This window comes from Leuresthes tenuis, unplaced genomic scaffold, assembly GCF_036924035.1.
Source record: "Leuresthes tenuis unplaced genomic scaffold, fLeuTen1.0.hap1 SCAF_16, whole genome shotgun sequence".
Taxonomy (NCBI): Eukaryota; Metazoa; Chordata; class Actinopteri; order Atheriniformes; family Atherinopsidae; genus Leuresthes; species Leuresthes tenuis.
This window is the reverse complement of record NW_027325370.1, coordinates 20,138,212-20,162,920: the sequence shown is the minus strand read 5'-3', so window position 1 is coordinate 20,162,920 and position 24,709 is coordinate 20,138,212. Positions and strand designations below refer to the sequence as shown.

Below are 24,709 nucleotides of genomic sequence, written 5' to 3'. Positions count from 1 at the left end.
GAAGAAAACAACAAAAAATGTTTGGACAGTTACACATACTGGATAATTATCTATTTGACATGTTTCTGTCTCGCGTTAGAGTGTAAACTTAAGATCTTTTCATAATCCAAAATTTTGGTGAACATGGCCCTGGATTCAGCGGATGACATCACAGCAACGTGCGTCGAGCTGGGTGTTGAGTGATTGGTTGATTGATTAAATCCCAGCGGTTTTGGTCGGTGTCGTTTTCCAGCGTGGCAGCTACTCTGTGGTAAACATAGAAGGGACGGGAAGCTGATCATTCATTCCTACTGATAGTAGTCGATCCGTGCCACTGCAGCCCAACAACGGACTAGCCTCTATTAAACCTACCGACGTTAGCTAACAAGGTTGTGCTATAAAATCGTTAAAAGTGGCCGCCCAAAAACGCATCAGTTCGTGGCAGAGGCAACTAGAAAAGTAACTTCCGGTGGCAGCTACAGCTTTGCAGAGGCAGTTTCCAGATGATGCCAGAGCAGCTATAAAAGCCGTAGTTCTTTAATAAACAAGAACGACCAATAACTATATCGTCATTTTAAACTAATTATTGAGTATCAGGCAATAGATGATAATTATACTGACAACTCATTTGCGGATAATCAGCATTGGCTTCCGCAAGCAGCGGCAGCAGCCGTGGCAAGGCTATGGCAGCATCTTAGAGGGTTTTACAGCTGCTCTGGCATCTCTGGCACCCCCTGTGGCAGCTGCCTCTCCAAAGCTTTGGCAGCTCAGGCTGACACCGGAAGTGCCATTTCTAGTTGCCACTGCCACGAATTGAGCTTTCTGTGTCTCCTTGCAGGGTTAACAAATAAGGCGAGGTTTACTGAGGCAGTCATTCGGAAAAGTAAACTTTTCGGTCCATACCGGGAATCTTCAACAGATTTATCTCAACCTTGTTTAAAAATGAAACCATCCATTTTGTTACTGTTTTCATGGATTTCTTTCTGTGCACTTCTCCCGCTGACTAACGGAGAAGAGAAGCGAATCCCGCAGGGTAAGTTAAAAGTTCCGACAGAGGCAGCCCACACTCGCACCGTGTTTATAGAGGTTTATGTGGCTTTCAGAGCGGTTTCAAGACAGTGTCTCATCGTTAACAGTGTCTAAATTTAGGTTTGTTAAGAGCTGAAGTAGACTCTCCCGTTCATGTTGGCCCGAGCTGGATAAAAAAAAAAAAGGTTACTGGGCTGTAACTGTCCATAATGACTAAACCAACCGTCAGGTAACAGAACATTCCAGCAGAGTGTCGTGCAGCTGCACCAATCTGAAAAGTCGCTCTTGGCATTTTCCTACTGCATATTAACAGTTTGCTTGAGTCTAAGTTAGCTAATTTTTTTTTTTAAAAATCACTACATTTCCTGTTAATTGTGCATGTATACACGCCGAATAGTTACCTACAACTCAATGCATATTTCTAACTAATTTCTTCAACTTGGAGCGTTTGTATAGTGATTTTGAAAACGAAAAACTTTTAATTCAACATTATTTGAGTTCAGTATTTTGCTCCGTGTGTTCACGAGATACGTAAAATCTACGTAGCCAGCCGTTGAGGAAACCTCCATGCCGCTGACGTGGACGGGACTGCTTCACTTTTACAGCCTTTTAGCCCTTTTTTGTGTGCATTGCAACAATTTTTGCTGTGGACAAACTCTCATCTTTCACAATTTATCATGAAAGCAGGATCACATGTTACAGTGTGGCATTAAAAACGAAAAAACAAGACACTATGCAGTGGTTGTGGAATTGAAGGAGGGTGTGCTTTGGTGTTCACTGGACAATATCTGCAAATCTTTTTTGTGGATATGACAGATAGTATGATGGGGGAAACATAGCCTTGTTCAAAGCCTCCACAGCCTCTGAAGGAGAGATTTACTTCTCGCTCACCTCACTGTAGCCTCTGGACATGCAAAATGGAACATCCTCATTATTCTTCCTGTTTTTCTTTAGTGCGCTCCTCAAGTAGCTGCTCTATTTCCTCTAGAGACTTGTGTGAAATGAAAAAAGAAAGAAAAAATCTGCCTATTTTGTAATTATAGCTGTTTATTTTGTAGTCTCCTTTCGGGTGTGCTCGTAAAAAGAAAAGTGGTAGTTTGAAAAAAAAAAAAAAAAACTAGAAACGGAACACAGCAAATGTCTGTTGGTTGGATTGGACCGATTAAGTTTCAAGAGTAAATTCACATGTGAATTGTTGTATTTAACAGCATGCCAATCACTTCACATTAACATCCTCTGTCGTCAAACTAATATGACTAAAGAATCAACAAACACAGTATTTTATGGTTAATTTGAGAGTTTATTTGGCCCAGACTAATAAGACACGCATCTGATCTTGTAGATTTATCATAAATGTGGTAAACCAGAGTGTCCTCCAAGGCGATCATTTGTCAGTTTTAATTTGTTTTTGACACCTCTATAAACTCACTCATAAAGTCATTGATATGCTGTCTACACTGTCTAAGGCGTTCCCAAAACCAACATTTTCCTGTCGTAAACAGAATCTCTGCGTGTGAGTGCAAATGTGATAGAAATGCCATTTTTTAATTATTATTATTATTTTGTGTGTTTAAATTAGGGGGAAACTGAATAGACGGCCTGGCCTTTGTAACAGGTTCTGTTGGGCCTCAGTATCCTCCAGGACTCTGAGTAACAAAGCAAAGTCATCCAATGATTGATCAGTTAGTGTCTCCAGTTAAAGTTTGGTTTTGCACTTTGCTGAGAAGTCTGTCTTTAAAAAGGCTCACTGTGTTAAAAATCAAACGGAGACACAGTGGAATGATTTGCAAATCATTTACACCGCTGAACACGGCAGAAAGACGACACATCGGAGGTTGAAACCGAGGAATTGTATAGTTTTATTAACATATTTTAAAATAGCACACAATAATCCCACACGTGAAGGAAATTAACTGATTTTTACGAGTTAAACGAGCTCTTTTTAATTAGTTTTCTCCACAACGATTATGGTTATCGTCACATTTAGTTCTTTTCCTGTTAATCTCTTCCGATCTTATATTGAAGTAAAAAAGGAGACGATTTAATATGAAAGCAGATTATTTGTGGGCTTTTTCTATTCATCACTTTGGATTTGTTTTTAAGACTCGAGGATCTGTTTCCTTCAACTGATGACAAGACACTTTAATGTAAAACTTTATGGTAAATCATGTAGTGTCGATTAAAGGTTTCTATAATGAAACGTACCACCCAAATCAATGTTTTTATGCTACATTTTTGTTGCTACAACTAAGATCAGACGGTGTTGTACATATTATTTGATTATAGTTTGAATATGTGTGAATTTTCTTAAAGGAAAAAACTCTCAAAAGCTCAGTTCCAATAATTGAATGCGTTATCTGCACAGTTATCTGTATTATTTATTCTTGTGGGCCTGTTTTTCCTGGGAGTCTGTAATTAAATGGGAAAAGCCAGGGCTTTGTCCATGCTTATGATTTGAATAGTCAAAGCTCATACCTGTAAGCTGCTGTTCTGCCTGTGCAGCGTATGAAGAGACTCCTGCTGTGCACAGCCGGGCATAGGTCACAGATTTGTACCGGTACGACGGGGATTCTTCATCCGTAAGGTAAAAGAAAAAGGCGATTTAAAGCATTGTGTGTCTAAATTGTTCCTTTTTCTCCCCCAGAGAAACTTTTAGTTGTGACTGTTGCAACCAAAGAGACGGATGGCTTCGGGCGGTTTTTGAGGTCGGCGAAACACTTCAACTACACTGTCAAGGTAAGATCCCCGGCAGCAAAAACTCAGCCACATCTTCATTCCTCGCTGTCAAGACGTCTCTCCATCTCTTTCAAAGAAAAACTAATCTCACCTCCCACACAATCATTGCTCTGTGTTTAGATTTTTCATTGAGTCTGAGGAAAATACCAAAGCTACCGACTTGTTCAAAAAGAAGCCTCTGACGGGGATTTAATTAAGCTGATCTGTTTAAACTGCAGGTAATAAATCTGTCTGTGCTTCCAGGTTCTTGGCAGAGGTCAGAAATGGAAGGGAGGCGACTACCTGTCAGCTCCAGGAGGAGGCCAGAAGGTGCGACTCCTTAAAGAGGCTCTTCAGAAGATGAACTCTGAGGACCAAATCATCCTTTTTATTGACAGGTAGACCCACTACACTGCAGGCACAGATTCAGTCTCAGATTTTACCGCAGTGCTTTGCAAACAACCTGAGCCACCCTTTAACTTATTATATATTCCCTGGAAAGGAAGATAACATTTCAGGATTAATTCAAACATGGTCAAACATAAATGTAAATAGGTCGGGTTTGTGCAGTTCTAAGGAGCTGGAAAGAGAATATTTGGTCTGAGCACCTTTATTCTTCAACACAGCCTGAACCCTCTGAGACAAGCTTTCTGTAATTTATTGTGCTAATAAAGTACAAGAAATGACAAGAATGTCTGAGTACGAAACTAAGCAGCCAACCCCAGAAAGAAAAATGTTATTTAGTCAATCTTTCCCTGCAGTTGAACAATAAATCTTCTCTCCTCTGCTTGTGAACTGACTCAGAAAACTATTGATCCGTTCTTCATGGAACATTCGGCTAAATATCTTTGGCTGAAATTTTCCAAAACAGTTTAAACACTAACAAGGCCCATAATCATTTTTTTTAATGATTATCTTCATGGAAATGTGGATTTAACTAACAGAGATGTGACTTTTCCACATTTTATTGAGTCAGCACCTTTTAATGATGGCATCTGGCTCCCCTGTTTTTGCTGTTTTCTGTGCAGGGACGTCTCCAGGATTTAAAAACAGGGGGGCTGAGCCCTCAGGAGATGACTGTCAGCTAGTTGGGAGGTCATATAACCAGTAAAAAGCAACAGACATTCACTTCTATGTCTCCTCTGTTGAAAAACAGTATTACAAAGTTCTTTTAAACACATCAAACCTGTTGAGGGCAGTTACCGCGACCTGTGAGAGATGACATAAATGACATGCCATACCATAGGTCCATAGGTCGCTCCATCCATCTATTTTCCACACACAGTCACTTTTTGAGTCAATTTAGAATCACCAGTTAACATTCATTTCTTTTGTTTTGAAGAACATGTAAAAGAAAGGCCTGAAGAATGTTAATTAGCCAATTATTACCATGTTTTACTTAGTAAAATAGTAGTTTAGTAAAATAACCCAAGAGAGAATTTAATGCTCATAGTGAAATCTGATGAATAGGAAAATTTCTCAAATAACTAATTTATTAAAGCAAAATAAAAAAAGACAAATAGGAGTAAGAATCGTGTCTTTACGATGTTTTTATTCTGAAAATAAAGACAGACGGACAGAGTCTTTGACCGCTATCATGTGATTTACATGACTTACTTAAAAAAATCTCTGTACGCTGTTTTTAAATCAGAGACTGCTGCATTGGGCTTCGGTGCAGCTGCAGTCGGAGTGAAAGCTGAGAATGAACTGAATGGATCATTAAAGCCAGTGACATGATTAAATAAAAGATTTTAAAGGATGTTTTAGGGTAGCTGCAGGCCTAACGACGTCCATGCTTCTGTCTGTCAGGGCAAGGTTTTTGATGATTTAAAACTGTAATTTAGTTTTTATCAATGTTTCAGGCTTTCATTCTTCACAGTAAAGAGCCTGCTAACATGTAAACACTTTGATGTGGGTGTTCTGGTGAAACGTGGACGCATTTTATTCAAATAAATGTCACCACAGGCAGCTTAACTCTGCAGATGAAACCCCTCCATTTGAGCCACACAGCAATAAATCCTCCTTTTTTTTTTTTTATCCTCCTACTTGACACAGCTACGATGTGGTTTTCGCCTCGGGTCCCAAAGAGCTGCTCAGGAAGTTCCAGCAGGCTAAACACAAGGTGGTGTTCTCCTCCGAGAGCCTGATCTGGCCCGACCGACATCTGGAGGACAAACACCCCCACGTCAGGGAGGGAAACAGGTTCCTGGGCTCAGGAGGTACGGCAGCAGGGACACAACATTGACGCTAGGAGGAAACCGTACAGAGATTTTTTTTACTTTGGGTCAGCCTGAACAAATGGGGTATTCTCCTAGATAGTGGGAACGTCTCATAGTTTATGTTCGGAATAATTCATAGGAAGGGAAAACCCAGCTGTTCTGTGAGTTGGGATTCATTTTAGTCACTTTTTGTCAGAGCTGTACCGACAGAACCTCACAAGACATCAAACACATGATTGTGTGGCTGTAAAGCTACCCTGTGGGGGGGGGGCTAGAGTTGTAGCTGCATCTTGGAAATATGTTGCTGTGGGCCGACAGGAAGCAGAGGTCCTGGCAGTGGTGTCATACTGGAAACAGTCGGTAAGAAACAGTGAAAACAAGTCAGCTTTCAGTGTTTACTGCGACTTTAAATCTGTGAAGGAGAGAAATGTGTTAAACATCAACCTCGTATGACAGTTTTACGTTATTTCTCATTGCTAATGAGGGCCGGGTACCACTGCTGATTTCCTGAATCTATTAAGTTCCAATTCAGAGGGTTTAAATTCAATCGAATTCAAATAAATCCGTTTCAGTACAAATTCGGCTTGGCCAGAAAAGAGGTTTTCACAGGAATGGTTGCAAAACAAAGAACAAATGTGTGTGTGAGCCCATTAAAAACAGAGCCCAGCAGCTCCAGACATGAAAGTAGAAACTTAAATCGCTGATGTTTCATTTAAATGTGCGTCCTCTGGATTTTCTTCTGCCTTCAGGTTTTATCGGCTACCTTCCCAACATTAAAGAAATGGTTGCTAACTGGACAGGAGAGGACAGCGACAGTGACCAGCTGTTCTTCACTAAGATTTACATTGATCCAGCTAAAAAGGTGAGATTTGTCACCACATTTAGTCCTCATGGAGTGATAAACTTCAAGCTTCTGCTAATGAGACTCAGCACCTCCTGCACGCGTTTCATTTTAAAAGTTTCCAGTAACTCAGTGGGTGTAAACCCTCATATTCCCGGCACAGTTAATTTGAAACACGAGCAGCTGATAAGCGAGCGTTTATAAACCAGTAAATCGTGTCAAAAAAAGAGAGAAACGGTCTCCATCAGGGGGCAGAAAATGCTGTTGTTACGATGGACTTGTTGCACTCAACAGGTGATTTCTTGTTTTATTCATTTTCAGAAATCCCTGAACATCACCGTGGACAACAAATGCAGATTGTTCCAGAACCTTCACGGAGCCCTCGGTGAGCGCTGTGAATTTTGTTTCTCTGTCAAGCAGGTGGAGGTTATGTGGCCGACATTTCAACACCCAAAGTGTCTTTTTACTCTGCACCGGCCACAAATGTCTCTGCTACGGTGGTGGAAGTTCATCAGGAAGAACGAGGCTGAACAGTTGTGTTTGTCTGTGTGTTCCAGTCAGGATTTATTCCGTGATGTGGGTGAATACTCATAAACACTGTTTCAATCACCTGTAAATACAGGCAGAATGCAATGATTTTTACATCTGATAAACCAGTATTTTATTCACAAAAAAACAGAAAACAAATAAAATGTTGAAAGTGAGACATTTTAACTATTTCATGAAACATGTGGGCTCATCTTGACCCTGATGGCAACAACATGTCTTAAAAAAGTTGGAACGGGGGCAACAAAAAGCTGGAAAAATAAGTGGAGCTAAAAAGAAACAGCTGGAGGAACATGCTGTAACTAATCAGGTTAATTGACAACAGGTCCGTAACGTGATTGCGAATAAAGAGCACCTTAGAGAGGCAGAGTCTCTCGGCGGTAAAGATGGGCAGAGGCTCAGCAATCTGCAAAAAACTGTGTCAGAATAATGTTCCACAGAATTAAATCATCCATTATCTACTGAACATAAAATCACCCATATACAGGTTATAGAGCAACATCTGCTCCCATCCAGACGACCTCTTCTTTGGGAAGGCCTTGCATATTTCAGCAGGACAATGTTGAACTACATACTGCACCTGTTCCAACAGGACGGCTTCATGGTAGAAGAGTCCGGGTGCTGGACTGACCTGCCTGCAGTCCAGACCTTTAACCACCTGAAAACATTTAAAATACAACAAAGAAGACCCAGGACTGCTGAGCAGCTAGAATCCTATATCAGGCAGGAATGGGACAACGTTCCTCTCCAAAAGGTCCAGCAGCCGGTTTTCAGTTTCACCTTTAAGGTCTGAGAGCTCAGGAGGTTACAGTTGCAGCAGTTTAGACGGAGCTGCATGTTTGCACAGGTGCCGAACTGTCAGCAAAAGTTTGAAGAAATTTCTTCCTCTGGCCTGAGGGAGGAATTTGTGAAGTCTGTGTCAAAGCTCACAAAGACAGGAATTCAGAGACATGAATGAACCCCCTGAGGCCCTCCTGCTCACCACAGATACTCATTCTGGAAGCTCCCCTATTAACTGCTGCATCTTCAGACACCCAGCAACGCTCACGCATTTCCTTTGTACAAACAATCCTAGTTTTTTTTGTTCAAAGTAATCCTCCGTCAAGTCATGAGGCATTTGTAGACGTCCCAGTTTTATTTCTTCACACATTTTTGCGTGTAATGACACACGTGCCCGTGTAACCTGGTTTAATACTGAAATCTTTTTATTTGAGGGGATCTGGGGATGTTTGCAAAGCTTCAAGTGGTCAAAATGAAAAAAGATATGCTAAAAGTGCATAAAATGACCTGGTTTTGGCACATGTCATCACCGTTTAGGCTTCATCTGAAGGCTGAATGTGCTTTTGTTTCCAGATGAAGTGGTGCTAAAGTTTGAGGACAGTCGAGTACGAGCCAGGAACGTCCTGTATAACACCCTGCCTGTCATCATTCACGGGAATGGACCTACTAAGGTAAGGAGCACTCAGACTTTAATAAAATGGTGCAGATACAGTTACCGTAATTCAGCCAACAAGTCACGCTGTAAATGAACAACTCGCAGAATGTGTTTGAAAGTCATTTTCTGTTTAAATGGTGGTTTGTCAATCACAACAAGACCTGCCGATTCCAATTTTAGCTGCTTCAGATTTTCCTTTTTAAGAATTATAATTGACAACATGCAAAATCATTGTTGCAACTTTTTGTTTTGATTGAAAGTTAATCTGTGTGATCATTAAAAAATAGGCTTCTGTGATGGTAAATAACATGTTTCATGTAGTTCTATAGTTTTAGTGTTTATTACTGCTGCCCTGAGTTTCTGCCAGAAATATTTTAAAGATCAAGAGTTTTATGTCTTTGTTGAATAAGACATAAAAAGATATTTTCTGAATATAAAATATTTGTTTTCCAGCTCCAGATCAACTACCTGGGTAACTACATCCCCAACACGTGGACATTTGAGACCGGATACAACGTGCACTGGGAGGATCGACGTTCATTCGCAGACATGAAGGTCCTGATGTGAAAACTGACTGTGCAGCGTGTCCCAAAGCCAAGAGGCACTCGACTTTTTTTTCTTATTGTAATTATATGAAGCCTGTATTTTCCAACAGGAGAGTGAATACCCTGTGGTTGTGATCAGCATCTTCATCCAGCAGCCCACCCCATTCGTCACAGTGTTCTTTGAACGCCTCCTGAAGCTCCAGTACCCAAAGAACCGGCTCAAGCTCTTCATTTTCAACCAGGTAACTTCTCATCGACATGTGTGTAGATGCAGCTGACCACTAAAAAGACCAAACGAACTTGTTTTCTCCTGTTTTTCCTGCAGACCCCCACTAAAGCGACCCCCTCACAGTTGTACCAGACACACTGTCATAAATCAGACTCATTGCTCTCCCTCAAAATCTGATCCTGAGTCTTGTCTGACAGACACAGTGACATCCCTTGCTGTGGTGCGCTTCAGGAGTAATTAAACACTTTAAAGCAGCAAAAATAAATATCATAGCTTCTTTTAAGGCTTGTTGTTGAAGATCAGTTTGACGGCCTGAAAAAAAATTAAACATTTGTTGCTTTGCGAATTAATCGGCTTGATCCGAGAGACCCAGTGATACCTGATTTGTGTCTTTAGTACTTTTAGGCCAGAGGTTGCTGCTTTAAACATGTTCCTGATTGACTGAATGCTCCCAAGGTCTTATTTCTGCCTTTATTTGTCAATCGATGGCTTTTATTTGCGCTTTGGGACGTAACTGCTTTGTTCTCACCATCACTGCTCCTTCTGTACAGCTGCTGGGAGGTTTGATGTGATGCTGCTTCCACTGTGGCTCAGCACTCCTGAGACAGACCTGCAGCAGACAAAGACATTTTTTCTTTTGTCAACAATCTAATTTTCTTAAAGGGGAACTCTGGTATTTTTAAACCTAGACCTTATTTCTGGCATGAAATACGTTCATCTACTCACCGAGAGCAGTTTGGTGAAAGTTGGCGTCCTTTGATATTTGATACGAAAGATATTTAGATTACTAGAGAAGGAGAAGATGCAGCCTCTAAATAAGGCATTATCTGTCTTTATTTCACCAATACTTTAAGACGAATGAATGAATGAATGAACGCATACTTTGTTGAGGTCAAACAAAGCTGACTCTGCTGGTTTGTAGGTCACAGAAAAAGTGTCTTTATTACCTTTAATCTTTCCTTTCCCTGCAGGTAGCTCATCATGAGCATCAGGTCAACTCTTTTCTAAAGGATCATGGAAGTCTTTATCTGGACATCAAATCCATCTCACCTGAGGAGGAGATGGATGCCACGGCCGCCAGGGACCTGGTTGTGTGAGTTCCACGTCGCCACCAAGTGTGACTCTTTTGAAAAGTTTCTCTGCAGAACTGCACAAAACCACATGTTCAACAAACAAGCAACCCTTAGATTTCATATCTATGAAGTTGTTTTTCTCATTTGTTTGTAATTTTTGGGCAGTTTGTGCTGCTTTTCTGAGTTGAGCTCATTGATTCCCAGCATATGAGCACAGCCCTGCCTAGAGGCAGTTTTAGAGTTCACAAAAATTAAACCAGAGGAGAAAATCTGGAGAATACAGCAAAGTTTCGACTGCAGGAGCTTCCCTCGAAGGCTGAGAGCATTTGTAGCAACTTCATAGCATCGGACATATTCTGTCCTTTTTTTCACAAGACGACGCAATTTACTCAATGAAATCTCTGTGACATGTTTTGGTAAATAAAAAAAAGAACACACAGAAAGACAGTACAGCAGCTCCTTTTTCTTCCATTAATTTACACCTCTGTTCAAGTGGATCTGTTCTGGCATGGAGTGACCCACTAGACTCCACTCCACCCTTCTCTTCTTCAGGGTTCTGCCGCTTTGAGAGATCTGTAGTACTTAAAACCCTTGAAATACATTATTATAGTATGAGAGAGCATACAATTCTTATTCTGAGAGCTCAGACCAAACACCAGACTTTTAGAAACCATAAATAAATACTTAAGTGGTGGGTTTATTCTCAAATAGTTCAGTTTTACGAGTCTGGCTACTGATCCCTCTTTTGGTCTTGCATTGAATATTTCACTGATTTTTTTTTTTGCTGTTTTCATGCTGTTGATGCATTCAATGACAAATGAGAAAGACAAATTTCCAACTTCCAGCCGATTATAAAGTAGTTAGGGTTTAACTGTTAGAATAACAGAAGTCAGATGTCCTTGTCGGCATATAAAACATTAAATGAAGTACTGGTTGAGCATTATTAGCTCTTTTATTTCTTATGTTAAGTGAACTTCATAACTAATGATATTTTATGTTAATATCAAAGCAGACGGCAAGATTAGGAGTTTCAGTTTCCCCACTTTTGAGGTACAGCGAACACAGCATCATCTTAAATTGAAGTTAAGATGAGATCAAGTCCAGCGACGCTGAATAACCCTGAAAATCTAAGTGTCTCTCTAAATGTCACATTTTCAGATATATGAGGCCCAAAACAAATGACACAAATGTGTTTTGTCTGTGTTTTTCAGTTGGTCGTGAATATGTGCTCTCAAACAGAGAAATGAGTCATTTTTCCTTCAAATGTACCCTTAAACAAAGTACCAAGGAGGTATTTTACTCTTATTCCTGCTACTTTTTGGGCTGCTGCTTGCAGCCACGAACATTTCTGGTTGGTGAAGTATTCCCAACGTGTTATTTTTGACTTTGCGTCTCCATTTGTTATAGTGTTTATAGATGCAATATTAAAACTAAGACATTCAAACAATTTCAAACAAAAGCTGCAGTAAAGTCAGAGAATTGGAGAAATACGGCGTGATGATTTCTGATGGTTTTTACAGCAGTAATTGAAGGCACTGTCAGATGTTGTGTGGAAATGTTTAGTTATTTATTTTAGTTTACTGAAAATGTCTCACAGCTCAGATAGTTCTGGGGACGTCCTGAAGGTTACGGGGACCAGGAAGTTCCTCAGGGTTTGTTCAGTCAGGGTACAGTTACATGACTTTAGTTCATCTCATGCTGCTGGATTACTGAGCTCTATGAAATCTGATTGGCTACAGACAAAGACAAGAGAAAGCACCTCATGGGACTTAAAGTACCGGTTACTTCCTGTGAAAAATGTGGTTTCAATGTGAGCAACCCACTAACTTCCAGAAGATGGCTCGATTGGTTTTCACAGATGAACACTGTAGAATTTAATGAGATAATAAGACATTAAAAACTAGAAAACACACACAAGCTGAAATTTGAACACAGTTTTATCTAACGAGGCAATGCAATACGATCTAACCTTTATTGTGAATAACTTTTGCTTATGCAGACTTTATAAAGTTGATGTCCTTCCTTTCAGTGATATGTGCCGGAAGGACAAAGACTGTGACTATTTCTTCAGCTTGGACATTGAGGTGGTCTTAAAGAATCAGGACACACTCCAAATCCTCATTAAACAAAACCTGTGAGTGCATTTATCAATGATGAATTATTGATCAGTTGTAGAAACACCGTGTGTCGAATCCCTCTCTTCTGGAATTGCTCCTCAGGCCTATTGTGGCACCGATGATAACTCGAACTGGCCGACTGTGGAGCAACTTCTGGGGGGCGCTGAGTGGAGATGGATACTATGCCAGGTCTGAGGACTACGTGGACATCGTCCAAGGACGGAGAATGTGAGTTAACCCACGTTCCCTGACGAAAGATTCTGGGTTTCACTGTTCGTTTAGACTGAAGATGCAGACGGCTTCACAGCGACTGAAGATCTGAATCAAGTATTCAAACTTCTGGTAAATTCTGAAATAAATTTGCCTCACAAACAAATAAGAGCTGGATAAAAAGGTTAAAAGCAGTCATTTGCACCTTTTGTGCACTGACAGTAATGTGGAGCAGAAAAGGGAACAAACTTAAGACTTTTTGAGAAAACAAAAGAAGATTTATATCTTTCCTGAGGCCAGCTACTTATCTAGCCAATGGTGCAGGGAACAGTTTGGCCTCCTTGTGTTTAACCCAACAATCCACTATTCCAGGTTCTGGATTAGCTGGTAATTTTCACACCAAAGCTGGTAACCCACCAGATGTGGTTGAAATGGCAGCCCATCATCTATTTGTTGTTAAGACTGGAGTGCAACCATTTAACTAACAGCCGTAATTATGAATGTTTTAGCTCCGAGTGAGCAGAACTGACTAAATGTTTTCTTTAGCATTAGCTCCTTAGCTGATGTGGTTCTTTTGGCTTCTTCAAGCCACAACCTTCAGCTGCACCGGAGCGGTTCACTGCTGAGTTTAAAGCTGCCGGGATGAAAATCAGGTTTTCCAAATCGGAGGCTATGGTTCTCAACCGGAAAAAGGTGTCGTGCTCCATCCAGGTCGGCAGAGGAGTTTGAGTATTTCTGGATCTTGTTCTCAGTGATGGCAAGTTGGAGTTAGAGATGGACAGATGGATTGGGGCTTTGTCAGCAGTAATGAGGGCACTGGTCCGGTCCATTGTGGTGAAGAGGGAGCTGAGCTGGAAGGAGAAGGTTTCAGTTTACTGCTCCATCTTTGTTCCAACCCTCACCTATGGCCTCAGCCTTAGAGATAGGGGGAGGAGCTCCACCATCCAGAGGGAGCTTGGAGTAGAGCCACTGCCCCTCCACATAGAAAGGAGTCAGCTGAGATGGTTCATCTGGTTAGGATGCCTCCTGGTCGCCTCCCTTTGGAAGGTTTTAAGGCACGCCCAACTGGGAGGAGGCCCCAGGGCAGACCCAGAACTCTCTGGAGGGATTATATATCCAATCTGAACTGGGAAAGCTTCTTGTTCTCCAAGGAGTAGCTGAAGAATGTTGCTGGGAAGAGGGATGTCTCCTGGATCTCTTCCCTCTGTGACCACACCTCAGATTAGCAGACAATAATGAATGGACAGATGGCTTCTCAGTAGTATATCTCTGTTTTTGTTTCATAGAGTTGGCACAGTGGAAATTAAACTGTTCAAGTAACCGGAGTGGACTTATCAGATTATCACTTAAGAGCTAAATTAAAACAAGGTGGATCAGAAAACAGGAGCATTTCTTCCTTAAAACATTTTATAAATTTGAAGTATCCGGTTCCTGAAATCAGGTCATCGTGTTGGTAAAGATTGTGCTCTTTTGTAGAGGTGTGTGGAACGTCCCGTATGTGTCCAATGTGTTCCTGGTGAAGGCCAGCCTGCTTCGATCAGAGCTGAAAGACTACAAGCTGTTTACCTCAGACAGCTTAGACCCTGACATGGCTTTCTGCCACACCGTCCGCAACAAGGTCAGTCAGAGAGGACAGAGGGTGAACTCTTCTGTGAAGTCTGATAACAGACATAAATATAAATGTGAGAATATCCACTACAACATTCGACCTGTGACTCTTTCTCTTAGGGGATCTTCATGTATGTAACCAACATGCACACTTTTGGTCGCATCCTGTCGACAGAAAACTACCAAACCAGTCATCTGCATAACGACCTGTGGCAGATCTTTGAAAACCCAGTGGTGAGGCGGCTTGACTCGAAGCCTGACTATCAGCTGCACACTGTTCAGTACAACACAATATCAGTAGCTGTTTTAGTGGTAGAATTAGTTGTAAAGGTAATAGAATGATTTGTATAATAATGATCATTCTTAAATCTTCACATTGAGCATAAACATGTGCAAACTTCATACTGTTAGGAGATAAACTTGGTACAGTTGGATGGATTTCAAAGTGCTCCCAGTAGAAGTAATAAAACCGATAATAAGATACCTGTGTAAAGGTTGAATAAAAGTGTCAAACGACCACATATTTTCCTTGGAACATTACACATACGGTATATTCAGATCATGAGATCTGACCGATGCCAACCTTTATTTTGTGTAGCACTAAATGCTTTCACGTATTTGAACTTTTCTGACTTTATTATAATCATATGTCATGTTTACAATGAAATTCATGAGAGCTTCTCTCATTTGTGCCATTTAAAAGCAATTCTAATGAAGTACATGCGTTGGACTAACAGTAAAACAGTCAACGCTTCATACATAAATATATATAGATATACTCCCATTTAAACAGAAGCTAGGAAGTCTGATCCTTTTACAGTACAAAAAAACCCCAGTCTGCTCTGATTGGTTAGCTCTGGTGGCCTGATCAGGCTCTGCCAACATTTAAAAAGGACATTTATTTAGGCGGCAGAAATAAAAAGCTCGGTGAATCACATGGTGTCATCTCCGGTCAAATTTTGAAATATTTTTCGTCCCGTGCCGTCGGGATCTTTTTAGGCATTTGTCAGTTTAATGTTAGCAGACAGGAAGCAGTTTCACCCGACACGGGGAAGTGATGAAGGGTTTCCCCCTCACTGTGGGTCTTAACTGTGGTGTCTTTCCTCCAGGATTGGCAGGAGCGCTACATTAATGAGAATTACACCCGCATCATCAGAGACAAGCTGATTGAAACTGTGAGTTGCAACGCAAACTGACCTCCAGTCAGATTCAGTCGCTAAGAGCGTTACTCGGTTGTGATGTGTGTCCTCTCTGATGTCCTTCAGCCTTGTCCAGATGTTTACTGGTTCCCAGTTTTCTCTGAAGTTGCTTGTAACCACATTATTGAAGAAATGGAACACTTCGGGAAGTGGTCCGGAGGAGGCAATGTGGTATGTCTGAATCAGAAATAATCCCACTTCACTGAGCGCTGTTCGCATGTTTTTATTTGGGCGATGCGTCACTCATGTTCACCTGCAGGCTAAGTTGATATCTGCTCATTTGCCAGGACACGAGAATCCAAGGCGGCTACGAGAACGTCCCCACCATTGATATCCACATGAATCAAATCAACTTTGAAAGGGAATGGCAGAAGTTCTTAGTGGAGTATGTAGCTCCAATTACAGAGAAAATGTACCCTGGTTACTACACTAAGGTAAGACCCCCTCACACCGTTCCTTCCTTCTACATGTCAACACAACAGTTGATGAAATGATATAATTACTGTTTACTGGAATTTGACTGCCTTCTGTTAGCCCGATTCTTTCATTGGAAGCCCAAGAACAAGCTGGAGAAAGCGTTTATTAAATAAAGTATTTATTAGTGGTCACATGTAAAGTATATTGCAGCGCTGGACTCGGAGTGCCAGAGCTCCCGCAGGAAATCCGTCAGGCCGAGCCCCGATATCCGGAAACATTTCATATTTATATTCAGCTTTATCTCACAGAAGTTGTACTCACACTTGTCAGAGTATAATTGGACAGTTTTTAGTGGCATGAGCAGGCCAACCACTGTCCTTGTTGTGTTCTTTGGATGTGATAAACAATGTGTGTGTGTGTGTGTGTGTGTGTGAGTGCTGTTTTAGGCGTGGATCTAATGTACCAGACCTATCTACTCCAATAGAGATGTTTTGTCTGACCCAGTTGTTTATGTCATTCTAAGGTCTTGGACCATTTAAGGTCATCTATTGTGCAGTATGAGCAGAGTGGAAAAGTACCAGCTAGGAACATAGGTTATTTAGTAAAATACAGAATATGAATTTATAATGTCTAAGAACAAAGCCAATTATAACACTTCTTTGTTCTCATTTACCCTAACAGACAGTGTCAGCTGTCTGGCAGGCACTGAACATCTCAAATATCTCAACAAGCAGCTGCTTGAGAAAAATGTAGCTGGCCCGGGTTGGAGTCGCATCCTGGGGTCCTTTGCTGCATATCTTCCTCTTCTTTTTTTCTACCCACTGTTGAATAAAGGCCACGAGGGTCCTTAAAACCTTGTTAGGAATATGTGGAACCATTTGTTTGTCTCATCAGCCAAATTAACAGCTGCACAATCACTTTATTTGAACTTTTAGTTTGAACCTTTTTTAAACACTCAAGTGGAGAAATGCAGCTATTTAGGACGAAACAAACAGTTTAAAGGTGACGTATTATGCCCTTTTTTTTTTTTTTTAAACAATTTGATAGAATTTTCTTTGGTGTTACTGAGATGTATGAGACAGGCTGTGACTGAACAAAAAGTGACTCCCTGACAGAAGTGTGGAATTAAATCGGTTTAAACTGAAGTCAAAGGACTCCAGGAGAGCTTCAACCAACCAGGCTGCAACAGGACGTTGGTGTTGGTCTCTTTGGAGAGTTATGGTGTGTTTATGTACGTTACCTGTCATCAAAACCTGGACATCTGCTGTGTAATTTAATGCAGTAAACACAATGAAGCCAGTCCTCCAGTCACATGAAAAACACTCCAGCTCCATAGATAGTTACTCTATTGATCCCAGAGGGAAATGGTTCAGCAGTGTAGCTCTAAGTTAGCAGCAGATGCTAGTAAACAAAACTTTCTCATCCACAGTAATGAACCAAGCTGGAGATGTACACAGCGTAACTCGTAGTAATGCATGTGTACCGTTAATTACGGCGTTTAAACATTTAGTATATATTAACCTCATTAAACAGTTGTACTTGAAGACCTGCATCTTTATCAGAAACCTGCCGATAATGTAATGCTAACACACAGAGAGCGGTGCGCGGCGTTCATTGTAGCAATGAGAGTGAGGAGAGGACCGGTGTTGTGTTGAAAACACACCTTATCCACACAGCTGCAGGTTGTCTGAATTACAGAACGTAACCTTTCAATTATAAAGCTTCAGTTAACAAAGTAATGTGGTAACAATAATGTTAATCTTTCAGAAAGTAACAGCAATAACTCCTTAGAAGTTGCTGTACGTCATCTTCATTGGCTAAGCTGTTAGCGTTAGCTACTGCTAAAGTGAAAAATAAATCAATGAATAAACCATGAGGACTTATTTCTCAGATACTTCCATTTCTATGCTCTAAAGTTTGGGTGGCTTCAAACAAAAGGTATTTTTCCATAAAATGTCCCCTTTAAAGCTCAGTTTCTGGGTATTATTTGATGATGTGAGTATTTTAACCCCTCTTGTTGCAGCCTTTCTGACCAGCGTATCTTTTTTCATCAGTGTTCCAATCCCTTGAACTTTGTGGTGAGGTACAAACCCAACGAGCAGCCCCTGCTTGTCCCTCACCACGACGCCTCCACATTCACTGTTAACATAGCTCTCAACAGCAAAGACGTTGACTACCAGGTAAATGTGAGCGCTCGCAGGTGGTAGAAGCCTCAGGACATGACGATGCAGGTGATCTGCGGCTCTTTCTCTGCTTCTCTGCTCCGTGAATGCTGGACGAGCTGACGCTTTTTCTCCCCGAGCAGGAGCTGTGAGGGCGTTCCTGTGCACGGCGCCCACATGAGCGATCTGTGCACGAATGCTTGCATGACTTCTGTCTGTCTCTGTGTTCGCAGGCTCAGTTTGACTTGGCCTTTGTAGTTAGGTATAAGCCAGATGAGCAGCCCTCTTTAAGGCCACACCATGACGCCTCCACATTCACTATAAACATTGCACTCAATGAAGTGGGCCTTGATTACCAGGTGAGTGTTCAGAGACGACAAAACCCTGAGTTTCATCCTGATGTTCAGCTGATTTTGGACAGTAATGATATGACTATAAAGAGTTGTATTTTAACAAGGAAGGAGGCAGTTATTAATCACAGATGTACCCCAAAAATGTCCTTCATTTTTATTTGTATAGCACCTTTTTATAAAAGAGGGAGCTTCTCGAGCATGCTCTTATTAAGCAGCTTTTATTTAAACAGGCATTCTATGAATTGGACTAATTTGAGCTTTTAATGAATTTTGTTTTGTTGGATTATGATTGGCTTGAATTAAAGATCCTTGAGATGACATTTGCGGTTATTTGGTGCTAAATGGAGAAAACTGAACTGAATAAATCGAGTTGAGGAGAACCAATGGCACGTTTAGACAAAATGTAACGCGGATGTTCGTTTAGCTGCTGAAATATTTCTGCAGCATTTCGAAATAAGCGACATTTTCATCCTTTGGTGAAAAAGGAGCTGGGATTACCGCCACATCAGAGCTAACCTAGACCACAATAACCATGTTGTTGCAAAAAAGACTTCATTCAAATTAAATCCTGCGCAAAATAGGAGTTAAAGAACTTTTAATGTTGTGCAAAAACCTCAACCTTCATTAAGTTATGTTTAACTTTACCAGCTTAGATCAAGTTATGATATAATAACGATGGAACCGAGATATTAAAGTGTTCTCATGGCACTTTTCACTTCGCCTTTTAACCCTTTGGCGTATAAAATGACATGTCAGATCGTTAAAGTTATGGTACAGCATGGTGGAGGGTGTACGGAGAGTAAAACAACTCTTAAAAGTACAACAAAACGTTGTAATAATGCACCTAATGACGGCTTTTCACGAGAACGACTCCTTAGATACGACCCTCCTTAGCTAAACCTGTTCAACCTGTTCTCCGCTCTGGAGACAAAACGGTTTGGATCAAACTTTGACCAACAGAAATGTTATTTTCTCCCTTTTGTTAAAGCATGATGCTAAGAAATAAAAAATCATGTAACTGAAATGGGAACGTCATCACATTTCTGGCATGTGCCTCTACTGTCAGGGTTTCTAGTCTGTGTTTGTGAGTCTTCTTTGTCTTCTTTGCATGAAGACTTCTTATTGTTGCTTCCCTGTTGTTTCCCTGCATCTCCAACAAACTGGACTTTGAGTCCGCAGTGTGTTTTGTTCCTGCGACACGGGTCAGAACCGTGTGGGCAAAACTGAAGCTGCTGTAAAGATTTATCGGTTAATGCATTAACTTTGTTTCACAAAATGTTGGAAAAGTGTTTTGAATGTAAATTAAAAACATAATACAAACAGACAACATGTGAAATGTTAAAGATAGTGTTTTTAAATTTTTTTAAAAATTTTATGCCATCAACATGTTTGAAGACTTGAAGCTAATTTCCTGTTTGCAGTCACAGGAAATGACTGGATTCCGTTTTTCATTTGTGGTTCATTTTGATGTTGCTTGGAAAAGAAAAATGGAGAGCTGATGACCAATAGTTCCTCAGAATTAAAAGAAAAGAAAAAAATACTGAGTTATAATCAGCGAGGATTCTTGACTTTTGTAAGTTACACTGACAGTGAATCTTAACATAGAAATTAATTTTTCGGTGGCTCTATTATGGGACTGTAAAGATGAATATAAATGCAGAAAATAAGGCAGAAACTATTCTAAGAAGCTTTAAAGTGAGTATTTTGTCTGAGCAGCTCTCCAACACAGCCTGAACCCTCTGAGACAAGATTTCTGTCATTTCTTTAAGTAGTAATATGTTTTAAGGACACACAGCACACCATGCTGAGATATGCCAAGTTTTCAGCTAATAGCTCTTTGGGAATCACCTTGTTGCTGCAAAAAATCCATTTTCTGTCTGTCAAACTGTGTTATCTTTGGTGTTTTTCATAGATAAAACTAAAGTAATGGGGACAAATAGTAACAAAGTGCCTGAAGATCCAGTTTAAAATGGCTTCTTTGCTAAGTTGTCTGTTATGTGTCGACACAACACTGGCTCATCCCTTGAGTTCGGAGCCTTTTTTCTGCTTGAATGATTCAGAGGTCAGAGTTAAGTGGCTTAGCAAAGAAAAAACACATTCCTCTGAAAACAAGGTACAAGGACTGAAAATGAGTGATAAAGCAGAAAAAACGTCCAAAGAAAAACAAGAAAAGCCTGAAGAACTATTGCTGAAGACCACTTTAAAGACGACAGAAAGTAAAATGTAAAGAAATGAGGGCTGAGTCAGGACTTTTAAACAGAACTGTAAGAAGTCTGAGGAAACTAATCAGGTTACAGACTTATGATCTGTAATCTTCTACATTTAATATTCAGGTGAAAACAACAGTTAGTTTTTGGCCCTAAAAACCTCAGATTCACTCTTCAACTATGTACGTCCACCTTTCTGAGTAATCTTTCCCCAGGATTAGTCTTTTAATTCACACGTGAAACGTCTGTTTTCACCTGCATAATCTAACCTACATCCGGAACATCCTGTTCCAACTAATATTTCTCTGCAGGGTTTATTTTAAGATGTATTTTCTTATATTGGTATTTTCCACGTTGCTTTGAGGTGCTGAAAGTCTCACTATTGGTTTTTACTTTTGGCATCTGCTCTGTACAGCACCAAATAAAGTTGAGTTTATTCAGATGCAGCACAAAAACAGCAACTTGGCTGCATTTAATGAAGCTCCTGTAGTTTAAAAGTGAGCTTTCTGACTAGTTTAGGTCTAACACCAAGTTAAAAGCCTTTTTCCAAACACTTTGACGACCAAACTGGTCATCATTTAACTCAAATTAGTTCTGAAATGTCCCAACAACCTGTTGCTGGCATCAAATTCTGAAAGAGCTCCTAGTTTTTGAGGCGGTTTGATGATAATGTTTAATCAAATATTTATGTTTGAATGATATTTTCGGTGCTTCTTGAAGTCTCCGTTGTTAACGTGCCGTTTTATACCTGCAGGGAGGCGGATGTAAGTTCCTCCGCTACAACTGCTCTGTCGATGCTCCTCGTAAAGGCTGGGCTCTCATGCACCCGGGCCGCCTCACCCACTACCACGAGGGCCTGCCCACCACCGCCGGCGTCCGCTATATCGTCGTGTCGTTTGTGGATCCCTGAACTACCACCGACGGCTCGCCGCACCTCTTCAGTCCAGACCAAACGGGTCCCACACCGATTACGTTCTCCAGCATCTCTATGTTCTGCTCCGGAGTGGTGACCACTTCCTCCTTTCTGCTTCTGTTTCACCTCCATCTGTGAGGATCGGTGCTCTCTCGTGAAATATGACAAACATTACAACCTTTTGACTCAAAAACCAAAGTGTTTGTTAGCTGTGTGCTTGTTGGTGTATCATGATGTAACCAACTGGTCTGGAAAGTTTCACCGCGACAAGAGCACCATGGGAACTTTATTGTGTCTGGATCCAAATGTCGTTCATCCTTTTAGCTGTGACTGCTGTGGAAAAAATGCCAAAACCAGGTTAAAGATGAAGAAATCTGACTTTTTGTGGTGTTATTTTAGATTTTCCCAGGTTGGAGATTACATGTGCGGCAGGTCAACCGTTGCATGAGTTCCTAGTTGTTCCCAAAAGCAGCTTAAATATAATTTATCTTGGAAGTCGGAGCTGGGAATGACGTCCCACCTGCACTGACCACGTTCCAGTTTACGAGTTAGAAAACCAGTGATGTTTGCTCACTCACCAGGTTAACCAAACCAGTGGATAACCAGTGGACAACTTATTTTATGACAGGTTGGTGAGGTTCCTCCAACTTCCAGTCCAGACTTTCATGTCATGTTAACACGAAGAATCCAGACACTCCAACTTCCCACATTCATTAAACTGTGAATATAGCTGACAACATTATGACTTGTGGGAGAATTCCTTGACTTAGCATTTCATGAGAAGTTTTTGGACTTGAAACCACCAGTGTTTTAGCAGCAGCCCCTTGAGGCCATTAGTGGGATTGTAATTAATGTCAACCTTATGTTTGACCCCCAGATGAGCCTTTTTATTGGGTAAAATCTTATTATAGCCCTCAACAAGCTGGCAGTGTGAGGTCATTTGAATGAACAGGAATAGTTGTGTGTTACTAAGTGTGTGTCGTATGTGAATCGGAGCAGCTGGATTAATATACACGTACTTACTGTTTCTACTAAAAGATGAGAAAGATGGAACTTTGGAGCATGAACTGAGCAGCTGGGACCATCTAAGTCCAGTTTATTGTGTATTTAGAGTTATTTATACCCAAAGTGCTGGTCTGGCTTTGGAGAAGCTCCATTTTTATACAATTTTAGTTGAATTCACATGTTTACAAGCAATTTAAAACAATAATTCTCCTTTTTTTAATGTCATGTAAACGTGCAATGTGTCCTTTTCACGAGTCATTTGTACATATTTGAGCTTGTGGCGTGTCATTTCATGTTAGATGGTTAGAGTTAGGGTACAGTCTGGAGGAGGGTCTTGCATATCATCAAAGGGACTAGGTTAGAGTTGGGGCTAAAGTACAGGGCGTGACTGCATATTTTCATGAGACCAGGCTGAAACATGCCAACCCCACTGGTTTCTGACACTTTTACTGGAACACAGTCAACTCAGGAGCGATTCTCAGCTCCCACTTCTGACTTTCAAGGTAAAGGGAAATCAGAGCAACAGATGCATCATGGGAAGTGTAGGATCCGGTTTTCTTTAGGAGCTTCATTTATGAGATTAGACGTGTCTGTTGTGTCATTGGAGACACTAGGGGGCCCTGAAGTGAATAAGTTGGTCCTGAATTAACTAAAAACACTATGAATGTCACAACCTGATGTGGAGGCGTGTCTGTGTTGAACACGCAGCAGTAAATGCATCATCGTCACACGGAGCAGCAGATGCTGGAGCTCCTTTTTGGTCTGGAGTTGGTGCGGATGAGAAATCAGACTCTCAGGAGATCACCAACAGTTCAGGTTTGATCCTTTTATACACGTGAAAAACTCAGAAAGTTACACTCTTAGTGCCTTTTATGTTTCCAAAGCGGTTTGTAAACTGAAACACTTCAGATAGATTTTATTTATTGTCTGTATACTTGATTTAAAGCCATGCTCCTTGACTCTGCTGTGTCACTGCTTTCTCTGAGATTTCATATTGGAATCCGAGCTCGAGTTTCCTAAAGCGTGCTGATGTCAGCTTTCAGTTTGTATTAGTGCAACTTTATATTTTGGTGCTTTAAACACAACTTGAATAAAACAATGAACCCAGCTGAGCTGTTTCACTGCCTAAAACCCAATTGTCGAATTGATTCTGTTCAAAATGCAAGCTTTATATCTTTAATGCTTGACATTTTTTATCAAATTTATTAATAGAAGACTAAATATATTCCACTTTAAACTTTGTTGAGTCATCTTTGCCAGCCTCAAATCTTCCTTTTATTCATTTTGACAGAAAGTTAAACCAGGTTGGACGTGAGCTTCTCTTCTTATCAGGATATTTTCAGTCATTAATTTATAATCCAGACTCATTTTTGTCCTAGTTTACACCCTGGTAACCAGCTGTGAGACTTTATAGACTTATGTGCCTTTCCCAGATGTAAACATCGATTTCAGGCTTGAACTCGGGTCATATTGGACAACCACTGTAAAAAAAGTACACCTGGGAGGTTGATTCAGCTTTTTGTTTTAGCACAAACAATCAACCAAACACAAGTATGACAATGCTTTAAAAGTAAAGGTCTCGGCTTGAAAATTAACTGAATAAACTCGCTTTACTGATCAAAAGTATGTTTGGAAAAGATTTAGTCATTCAAGGATGAGGATGCACCTTTTCACTGAGCAAAGAAGGTTCAAACTTTTATTCTGGAACACAAATAAACTCAAACAATCCAGATCTCAAAACGAGTTCAGGTTTATGATGGAAACTGAAATGAAAGTAGTTTTTTTTTTTTTTTTAAATTGGTGAGGTCCTCAAAGAATTTAAGCTGTCAGAAAAGAGGACAATTAAACTGTTTCGTGTCATCTGTAAGTTTACTTTCTTACAAACCAAAAAAAGCTGAATGAACTTC

The 24,709-nt window shown here is 40.6% G+C and overlaps 1 protein-coding gene across 2 annotated transcripts; it reads left to right on the top strand.

The window, feature by feature from the left end:
• Positions 1-831: 831 nt before the first annotated feature.
• Positions 832-23,910, top strand: plod1a (procollagen-lysine, 2-oxoglutarate 5-dioxygenase 1a). Of its 2 annotated transcripts, none has more exons than XM_072367247.1 (19): positions 832-1,012; positions 3,653-3,744; positions 3,988-4,121; positions 5,779-5,942; positions 6,692-6,804; positions 7,105-7,168; positions 8,683-8,780; positions 9,218-9,319; positions 9,420-9,551; positions 10,510-10,631; positions 12,641-12,745; positions 12,831-12,956; positions 14,415-14,556; positions 14,667-14,780; positions 15,656-15,721; positions 15,812-15,916; positions 16,033-16,179; positions 18,558-18,683; positions 21,639-23,910. In XM_072367247.1, the coding sequence occupies exons 1-19, from the start codon at positions 922-924 to the stop codon at positions 21,792-21,794; spliced, it is 2,199 nt and encodes a 732-aa protein (XP_072223348.1). In that variant the 5' UTR covers positions 832-921; the 3' UTR covers positions 21,795-23,910. The 2 variants fall into 2 exon arrangements, with proteins under 2 accessions (XP_072223348.1, XP_072223349.1); XM_072367248.1 differs by lacking the exon at positions 18,558-18,683 and adding an exon at positions 18,217-18,342.
• Positions 23,911-24,709: the final 799 nt, after the last annotated feature.

Excerpts from the sequence above, each read along its gene's own strand:
- plod1a (XM_072367247.1), top strand. The coding sequence starts at position 922 with ATGAAACCATCCATTTTGTTACTGTTTTCATGGATTTCTTTCTGTGCA. Across the intron at positions 9,552-10,509 it reads AGCTCTTCATTTTCAACCAG|GTAGCTCATCATGAGCATCA; the intron begins GTAACTTCTCAT and ends CTTTCCCTGCAG. Across the intron at positions 16,180-18,557 it reads ACCCTGGTTACTACACTAAG|GCTCAGTTTGACTTGGCCTT; the intron begins GTAAGACCCCCT and ends CTGTGTTCGCAG.